Source organism: Oreochromis niloticus, unplaced genomic scaffold (assembly GCF_001858045.2).
Source record: "Oreochromis niloticus isolate F11D_XX unplaced genomic scaffold, O_niloticus_UMD_NMBU tig00000238_pilon, whole genome shotgun sequence".
Lineage (NCBI taxonomy): Eukaryota > Metazoa > Chordata > Actinopteri > Cichliformes > Cichlidae > Oreochromis > Oreochromis niloticus.
This window is the reverse complement of record NW_020327098.1, coordinates 38159-48019: the sequence shown is the minus strand read 5'-3', so window position 1 is coordinate 48019 and position 9861 is coordinate 38159. Positions and strand designations below refer to the sequence as shown.

The following is a 9861-nucleotide window of genomic DNA, read 5'->3' as shown; positions in this document are numbered from 1 at the left end:
GCGAGCTGGAGGCCATCACTCGATGAAGCCAACAGAACCACATCATCCGCAAAAAGCAGAGATGAGATTCTGAGACCACCGAAGTGAAAGCCCTCCGCCACTTGGCTGCACCTAGAAATCCTGTCCATAAAAGTTATGAACAGAATCGGTGACCAAGGGCAGCCCTGACAGAGCCCATCACCCACCGGAAACGAGTCCGACTTATTGCCGGCTATGCGAACCAAGCTCTTGCATGGTTGTATATAGGGATGGGTATCGAAACCCGGTTCTTGTTGAGAACCGGTTCCCAGTGTTTCATTTCCTTGGAATTGTTTGCCATTTTTGCAAACGATTCCCTTATCAATTCCAGTCGCCCCGAATGACGCCACCACGTTGCGCTGCTTCATTTACCTGGCAGGAAACACGGCGCCTAAGCGGCTCAAACACTCAAAAGTTTGGTTATACTTTACGAGAACGGATGACAACGGGGCAACTTGCAATACTTGCAAAGTAGATATTTCATTTAAGGGAGGAAACACTACGAATATGCAAAAACATTTGCTCACAAAAAATGCGATAACCTTAAATGAATGTCGTGTTTTTAATTTGGCTCCGGACTCATGAATCTCAACCCAGCAGCAGCGGTAACGTTTGCAAGTCCTCTCCCGTTAATGCGGCAAGTAAATAATCAACTAACAGTGCATGTTATGATAGCGCGATCTGCCTTATTACAACACCTGCCATTACTGTGCGCTGCATTTAGGAGACCATGACAAACAGAGTCTGTCTGGCCCTCGCTGGCAGTTCTTGCTGCAGTCTACGTTCTTCAGGCAGGATGACGATGTCGGCATGACTAGTGGTCAGCTGCATGCCACGCAGATGCCCGATTTCGGTAAGTGAATGTGTTTAATTGTAGGCAGGGACATTACTGGATATTCTTGTGTAATTGCTACAGAATAATTTATGTTATACTTTGTTAATGCTACAGAAGAATATTTATTTTATTATTTTACATTTACAAATTTTTTTCCTGGGGACCCTGTGACACCCCATTGAAGAGCCGTAGGCTGTGGATCTCTTAAGATCTCACTGTTGGGTTTGTAAGGCCATGTTACTCCTAAATTTCTATCTTGTTCAAAGACAAGATATAAAACAAAGTTTTAAGCTAATCGACCTTAATTCAATTCAATTCAATTCAATTCAATTTTATTTATATAGCGCCAAATCACAACAAAAGTCGCCTCAAGGCGCTTTATATTGTACAGTAGATAGCACAATAATAAATACAGAGAAAAACCCAACAATCATATGACCCCCTATGAGCAAGCACTTTGGCGACAGTGGGAAGGAAAAACTCCCTTTTAACAGGAAGAAACCTCCGGCAGAACCAGGCTCAGGGAGGGGCGGGGCCATCTGCTGCGACCGGTTGGGGTGAAAGAAGAAAACAGGATAAAGACATGCTGTGGAAGAGAGACAGAGATTAATAACAGATATGATTCGACGCAGAGAGGTCTATTAACACATAGTGAGTGAGAAATGTGACTGGAAAGGAAAAACTCAATGCATCATGGGAATCCCCGGCAGCCTACGTCTATTGCAGCATAACTAAGGGAGGATTCAGGGTCACCTGGTCCAGCCCTAACTATATGCTTTAGCAAAAAGGAAAGTTTTAAGCCTAATCTTGAAAGTAGAGATAGTGTCTGTCTCCCGAATCCAAACTGGAAGCTGGTTCCACAGAAGAGGGGCCTGAAAACTGAAGGCTCTCCCTCCTGTTCTACTTTTAAATACTCTAGGAACAACAAGTAGGCCTGCAGAGCGAGAGCGAAGTGCTCTAATGGGGTGATATGGTACTACAAGGTCATTAAGATAAGATGGGGCCTGATTATTTAAGACCTTGTATGTGAGGAGCAGGATTTTGAATTCAATTCTGGATTTAACAGGAAGCCAATGAAGGGAAGCCAAAACAGGAGAAATATGCTCTCTCTTTCTAGTCCCTGTCAGGACTCTTGCTGCAGCATTTTGGATTAACTGAAGGCTTTTCAGAGAGTTTTTAGGACATCCTGATAATAGTGAATTACAGTAGTCCAGCCTGGAAGTAATAAATGCATGAACTAGTTTTTCAGCGTCACTCTGGGACAGGATATTTCTAATTTTAGAGATGTTGCGCAAATGGAAGAAAGCAGTCTTACATATTTGTTTAATATGTGCGTTGAAGGACATGTCCTGGTCAAAAATGACTCCAAGGTTCCTCACAGCATTACTGGAGGCCAAGGTAATGCCATCCAGAGTAAGAATCTGCTTAGATACCATATTTCTAAGATTTTCAGGGCCGAGTACAATAACCTCAGTTTGATCTGAATTAAGAAGCAGAAAGTTAGCGGACATCCAGGTCTTTATGTCTTTAAGACATTCCTGCAGTTTAACTAATTGGTGTGTGTTACCTGGCTTCATGGACAGATAGAGCTGCGTGTCATCTGCATAGCAGTGAAAATGTATGCTATGTCTTCTAATGATGCTGCCTAAGGGAAGCATGTATAATGTAAACAGAATTGGTCCTAGCACCGAACCCTGTGGAACACCATAATGACCTTAGTGTGTGAAGAGGACTCTCATTTACTTGAACAAATTGGAGTCTATTAGATAGATATGATACAAACCACTGCAGTGCAGTACCTGTAATACCTACAGCATGTTCTAATCGCTCTAATAGGATATTATGGTCAACAGTATCGAACGCAGCACTGAGGTCTAGCAGGACAAGCACAGAGATGAGTCCACTGTCAGAGGCCATAAGAAGATCATTTGTAACCTTCACTAAAGCTGTTTCTGTGCTGTGATGAGCTCTGAAACCTGACTGAAACTCTTTTTAATCATTTTTCTTAAATTACTGATACGTTTAAGGCTCTTTAGCTTTATCTTAGACTTTATAGTTAGGGTTAGGGTTCTCCTTTTTAAAAAAAAATCGATAAAGAATCGAATCGTTGAACAGAATCGAAAATGGAATCGGAATCGTGAAAATCTTATCAATACCCATCCCTAGTAGTATAGGGATCGAATGGCCCGTAGCAATGGGCAAGACACCCCAAACTCCCACAGCAGCTCCCACAGGACACCCCGAGAGACACAGTCGAATGCTTTCTCCAAGTCCACAAAACACATATAGACTGGTTGGGTAAAGTCCCATGCACCCTCAAGTATCCGTGAGAGGATACTTGAGGCTGTTGGTCCCTCTTATGGACACTCTTATGTTTGAACATGGTGTTTGTTATGGCCAAACTGTGGTTTGCACAGAATTCCAATAACGAAACACCACTTGGGTTCAGATCAGGGAGGCCGTTCCTCCCAATCACACCCCTCCAGCTCTCATTGCCATTGCCCACGTGAGCATTGAAGTCTCCCAGTAGGACAACACAGTGTCCAGGCAGAGCACCCTCCAGCACCCCACCCAGGGACTCTAAAAAGGCTGGGTACTCTGAGCTGCCACTTGGCACATAAGCACAGATGCCAGTCAGGACCCATTCCCCGACCCGAAGGCGCAGGGAACAAACCCTCTCATCCACCGGGAAGAACCCAAATGTACAGGCAGCAAGCCAAGGGGATACTAGAATACCCACCCCAGCCCGCCGCCTCTCACCAGGGGCAACTCCAGACTGAGATAGAGTCCAGCCCCCTCACCAGGAGGCTGGTTCCGAAGCGTTGTCCTTTTATACTTTAGAAAAAGTAACACATTTATCAGAATATTATCTAGACCTATGTTGCAGAAGTGGAATGTGTTAAAAAAAAGTTTTGAGTACTCTAAATGCTGTTTATGCATATCCTTTCTTCGATGGCATAATATAATACTCATGGCCCTTACATACATGCAACATGCTCCAGAAAATAAAAAAAAAATCTTTACCATTTTTTAGGGGGACACAATTTAATATTTGAAACCAATCAAGTTATAACTGATTAAAAGTTAAGGTTCAATTTGATCAGAATGGTAACCATGTTGTAAATTAGCTAAATGCAGATAAATAAAAAAAAATTATATAATAACAAATTAAATTTGTTTCCGTAAGATACACTTTGGAGAGGAACACACAGTCTTATAACTCAGGTGAGGGGTCTTTGTTCAATTTATTGATATCCAATCATGCAAAAAAGGAAAACACACCAGACCCAGAACTTCATAGTGAATGTATAAATGTATTCACAAATATTTTTATACGGTAGGAACAGGGAGTAGGTGAATATTTACAAATGAAATGTAAAACATGGGTTTTATGTATTACTTTTTCAGTGACTACAGGGCAAAATCAATTAAACTCAGTGAAAATAAAACATTGTTAATTAATTTGCATTTCAACTTAATTTAGATCACTTCAGACTAATTTACCAAATATACGTAAAACTTTTATCTGCTGAAGTTAAGTTTATTTATCTTTGGGTAATAGTCCAGTCTGGCTTGTATCAGTAAAAGCACCACTGTGTTGTGGACCGATGAGAGCTAGTCATCTCTAGGACTTCTCCATGATATATAGCAAGAGCTGCAGGCCCTGGGTTGTCGCAGACTTTTTTTAATTTTCCCGTTGTGAATGGCACAGGTTCATATGCGGCAGAGCTACGTAAGGTTAGATTTTGAGATATACAGAAGTCTGCAGGAATGAAGATGATGTTGGTCCCCAATCCAGTATAGTGACATGAGTAGACTAAAAACTATTACCATGAATGAAATCGTAAAGCATAGAAAAGGTCAGGAAGAACAGAAAGCAAGATTCATCAGAAGGTAAAAAGAAAGCAGGAGTACAGGGCCTGAAGTGGTCAGTCCTTTTCAAAAAGATGTCTCAAAAAGATTAGCATATTAAGTGGTAAATGTTTTTAATGGTATGTTGCGCTCCACATTCAAATCCTTTAAAAGACAACCACTCAGCTATTTTCTTGATATGTTGCTATATGTTTAAGCCATATGTTGAATCTAGTTTCCTTTTATGTCCATTTAAGAGTTACAAAAAACAAGAAAGCCAAGGAAGAAGTGATGAACGAATTCCACCACGAACTGAACAAGACTCTAAGTGTGAGTTTTACAGATGTTCAAATAGTTTTCTGTAATGGCGAACCAAAGCTTCATTAAAATTAAAACTCATTATTTCAGGAGCAGTTCAGCGATAAAGATTTCAAAGTGTTCACAGTGAGTGCTGACGAGGTCCTTAAAGAAAACGTGTAAAAAAAGATGACAATGGTAGGTTATAAGCATGTCAGAATTTTTGTGATTAAAAGAAAACAATCTTATTCAGTGCATATCTTGTTTTATTTTTACTTTACTTAAATCAGGACGGAGTTGCTAGATTAAATGACTTTTATTTACAGAAATACCCAAACTTCAAGACTTCTTGCAAAATCTCAATGACTGCCACTATGAGACAGATATCTATGTGACTGGAGCTTATGGGATTCTGTCTTTGATTGAAGGTGCCAGGTGCAGAAATGAGGTAGCATCAAGTTCGCTATGTAGACCAATATATTTATGGTTAAGGAATTGACCTCCCAGCCCATTGTTCCTTCAGTGGGCTGGTTTCAGTCATATGCAAATGTCCTGTTTATAAGGTTGGAAACCCGCAGTCAGCTGAGACTGAAGAAGTCACTTGATGATGAAATGTTTCTCCCACAAAACGCTACGTCCAGATGAACAGAATTTACTTACCTGGATGATTGAGCATGCATCAAGAGATATTAATGACAAATTTAAAACTCAAAATGTTTGCACAACTCTGACACCTAAGAAAATTTTTGTTATCAAGATTTCTTGAGAAGCACTGACTGACAAAATTTCAAAACGATTAATAAAAAAAGAGATTTATAGTATTTATTGTATTTATAGTATTACTGCATTAAAATAATATATATATACTTTTTTAATTTCAGGATGTTGGAATAGCAGAATATGTATGTAAAGTCCTTGAGAAAAACATGACAGAACAACTCGATCAAGTGAAAAAAGCAGTTGAAAAAGCGATCAAGGATTTTGAACAATGTCTTACAGAAGGGGTTAAAAATTCCAAAACCTCTGAAGAAAACCTGAACACCTTTTTGCACCGTGATGTATGTCTCTGAATTATAATTAACATGAAAGCAACAGATTTTTCACTTAATGAGCATGTGTTTAGAAATGGTTTCTTGATTTGTTTCAGGAAAACCCTCTCGTGTTCATGACACTAGAGGCCGTGGTTAAGAAAAACGGCATCCACAAAACAAAAAAAGGGGAAGAAATAAATCTCAACACAATGTTGGCTTCCTGCTTGACTGACAGCATTGATGAAAAATTCAGAAAGACCTTCCCGTAAGAATAAAAATTTTATAAACTGTACCATATAATTACACGGCGCCTAAAATTATTAAAAGAAACTTGTCAATACTGCTGTCATTGATTTTTCAGAAATGATGTTAAAGGCAGATATTTCAATGGAGTCATCAGCATATTTTCACTTGACACAAAACCACTGATTCAAGAGTACCAAGATGTCAAACTGCAGCTGATATTTCTCCAGACAGAGGTACAAGATGAACCAATCAGGTTTAATCAGTCCATTAGCAGCAGAATTTACCTAAAATAGTCTTTTTGTTTTTAACTGATCTATCTTTCATGTGTCTAAGGAGGAAAGAATTAAGGCAAAACTCAACAAAATAATCCTAAAGGAGAAGAAAGTAATCTACAATAGTCTAACAGAGACAATTGTGAAAAGCATGCAAAAGGGCTATGATGGTAAGAGATGGTCAACTTTCACAATAATAAATCACAATTGTATAAAAAAAGAAAAAGTTTCAACAATGTTTTGTGTCTTCTTGTAGATGCAAAGGCAAAAAGGCAAAAGGAAGACATGAGGAACACTCTTGAGACACATGTATCCTCAAATAGGAACATGTATGAGGATGCAAAAAAGACCATGTTGGAGAAGATGGATACGTTGAAGGTTGGTCATGTTGTGTTGCATCTTCCTTCATTCATCATGGTTCTTTACATATTTGAGTGCTTTTGCTCAGTCAGGGCATTCTCTAATCATTAGAAAGATTTAGTCTTCTACGATGAGATGAAATAAACTGTTTAAAACATAAACTGGCCACAATAACTCTAAACATACATGTACGCACTAATTCAGATGTTTACGTTGTTTTTAATCTAAATTAGACGACCATCTGCAATGAACTGAAGGAAACCATGGAACACTCCATTAAACTCTCATTCAAGGTTGATGTTTGCCCTCTCCCAGGTAAAGGGAATACAGGCAATGAAAATGAATAATTTATGTTGAACAATGCTAAAGAATGTTTTTACTTATTTTATTGTTTTTTGTAGATGTTTCAAAGCATCTTAAAACTGTGCAGCGATATCATGATGAAGTTAAAAAGAGAGAGAGAGAAATGCCAGCACAGTAATCGGGTAAATATTTAAATGTTATTGCATGTCACGGGATTATTATTGTTACCCATTTTGTGCTAAATTGCTAGATTCCTGAGAATTCTTAAAGGGATCGGCGGAGGGTTATATGAGCTTTTAGCTGAGATTCTGAGGTTTCTGTGGATACCACACATTTGCATGAAAGACTTGATGTCAGGGAGGGTTAAACTGCAGGTCACCCCCTTTGTCCCCGGTACCGGGGGCCTTAGGGCTCAAGATTAACCCTCTGGGGTCCAGGGTATAATTGGCCATTTTTAACTACTTTTAAAAACTGCTTACCTTGCCTTGTTTGGTATCATTCTTTTCAGCACAACCTCTTGTGTCTGAATTTACAGTAACTGATAAATTTTTACATACTGTATTAACACAATTGATCTAAAATCAGAGGAAAAGCATAAATTCAGAGTAGAATTTTTTTATTTTCTATTGTAGCACCAACAAATATGTTTAACAAATCATTTTCACAATTTGAATTGCAAATATAAATTGTAAATTTTAAAAACTTATAAACAAGTTTTTCAAACAACACAGTTATATGCAACTATTTACCTAAAATGCAGCTGAGGCCTCAGGCCGTTTTCATATAAGCACTTAAAACTATTTACAGAACAATCAGGTTTTCTGCATTGAATAAGAAGGCACACAAATGATTTGTGCCACTGCAAAAAATAGTTTGTGTCACTATAAGACAGAGGAGAACAGCACTGGGATAAACCTGCAGGTGTATCACTCCTGTTTTCCCACAGTGTTTACTCTTCAATCTGCTTTCAGTGGCTTTTTTGCGGCAACTGTGACACTTAATAGTAGAACTGACACGCAAAACAAAACAACAAACACGCTAAACGTCACAAATCTCTCACATCTCAAAACTCTCTGTCTCTGTCTCTCTTTAGCTTGCTCCTTCTCACCGCTGTCACTCCTAAAACTTCTCCCTCTTCCTAAACAACCAAATGCCACATGTTGCGATATCATTTTTTGATTGGTTGACATGATACTTTTTTTTTTTTGCTCACAAGCGGAGAGTGCTTGCTAGCAGTGTCCTTAGAAAACACAGTTTTTACAGTTTTTTCCCGCAGTAAATAACACAGTATTACTCAGAAAACAAACATCATGTGTATTCTTATCCTACCTCTGGTTTTATGTGGCCTATTAACACAGTTTAAAAACTGGTATATAGTTTGAAGTCTGCCCTTTAAACACAAGTTGAACGGTCGGTAAGTCGCTGCATCTCGTTGCTGTGTCATCTTAAATTGATCATGTGATTTGGACACGCCAGCGTGTCAGTTGACCCCAGAGGGCTAAGCGCCAGTACCCTAAAACTCCCAATAATCCACTTATGAAAAATTGATTATATTCCTATATTGTATGAGAAATTATTCACTATTTGCCTGACAATGCTAGATCTTCTTCAAATGAAGTTTACTAACAGCTGCTAACCAACTGCTAACAGCAGCAAAAACAGCAGTACTCCCAACATAAAAGCACATGCTCCAAAATTTACCTGAATATTGTCCACAGTCTTTGAACAGAATTGAGTTATTGTCTCATGTTGGACTGACAGCTGAGGTAAACATGCTGAATTTATTATTGCTGAGCACAGATGAAGTATTTGAATAATATAATCACTTGTATTTGGCGATTCCTTACCCTTTTTACGTCCAAGTTACCTCAAACATGTCAAAACAAAGTGTTTACAAAAATTATTTTCACCATAAACAGTAGTAGTAACACCAAATAATAATATTTTCTATTCTAGGGTGAGGAGCTTTCAAGACATTTTAAAGCAAATTTTAAGTAGTGATGGTTTTACTGTTTGCCCTGAGCAGCTGAGTGTTAAAGATCTTTCTGTTTATTATTACTGGATGTTTCAGAAACACAATGACCCACTCAACGTCTCTGAGAGAACACTGACTAAAAGCATGAGGTCTCTGCGAAGCACCAAATTTTTGTCAAGTTGTTTTGCCTTCTGTCCTTAAATGTTGTTTGATTTTTAATGAATTTGATACAATGAGATTTTTCAGTCCTCACTGGAGGAAGCTCCTGGGTTTTAATCTAGTTTGAGGCCTTTCTGTGTGGATTTTGCATGTTCTCCCTGTGTCTGCGTGGGTGCTCTCTGTCTACTCCAGCTTCTTCCTACCTTATCACAGTTCATTTAATCATTTCGGGGGGGGGGTTCCAGAAGTTGTTTGTATTTTAATTTTAGTTAACCAAAATATTCACATCTAGTTTTAGTTTTAGTTAACTGTAATATTGTTAGCAACCTGCCCAGGGTGTACTCTGCCACTTGCCTGACAGCTGGGAAAGGCTCCAGCAACCTGGACTTGGATAAGTGGAAGTAAAATGGATGTAGATGTTTAAATATGAATTCCTCCCAGGGGTGTCACCAGACTCTAAACCAAAAGGCCAGCAGTGTATTCAAATCCTCTTTTTTTCCTTCTTGGTTTTGT

The 9861-nt window shown here is 38.8% G+C and overlaps 1 protein-coding gene across 1 annotated transcript; it reads left to right on the top strand.

Moving 5' to 3' along the window:
* The first annotated feature begins 5350 nt into the window (after positions 1-5350).
* Positions 5351-9561, top strand: LOC112844476 (uncharacterized). The gene is made up of 9 exons (XM_025904185.1): positions 5351-5450; positions 5884-6060; positions 6150-6298; positions 6395-6512; positions 6613-6721; positions 6808-6929; positions 7145-7226; positions 7313-7396; positions 9286-9561. The coding sequence occupies exons 2-8, from the start codon at positions 5929-5931 to the stop codon at positions 7390-7392; spliced, it is 792 nt and encodes a 263-aa protein (XP_025759970.1). The 5' UTR covers positions 5351-5450; positions 5884-5928; the 3' UTR covers positions 7393-7396; positions 9286-9561.
* The last annotated feature ends 300 nt before the right edge of the window (positions 9562-9861 follow it).

Bases quoted from the DNA above. Each gene is read 5' to 3' on its own strand.
- LOC112844476 (XM_025904185.1), top strand. From the start codon at position 5,929: ATGACAGAACAACTCGATCAAGTGAAAAAAGCAGTTGAAAAAGCGATC. The intron at 6,061-6,149 runs GTATGTCTCTGA...GATTTGTTTCAG, and splicing joins ACACCTTTTTGCACCGTGAT to GAAAACCCTCTCGTGTTCAT. The intron at 7,227-7,312 runs GTAAAGGGAATA...TGTTTTTTGTAG, and splicing joins TGATGTTTGCCCTCTCCCAG to ATGTTTCAAAGCATCTTAAA.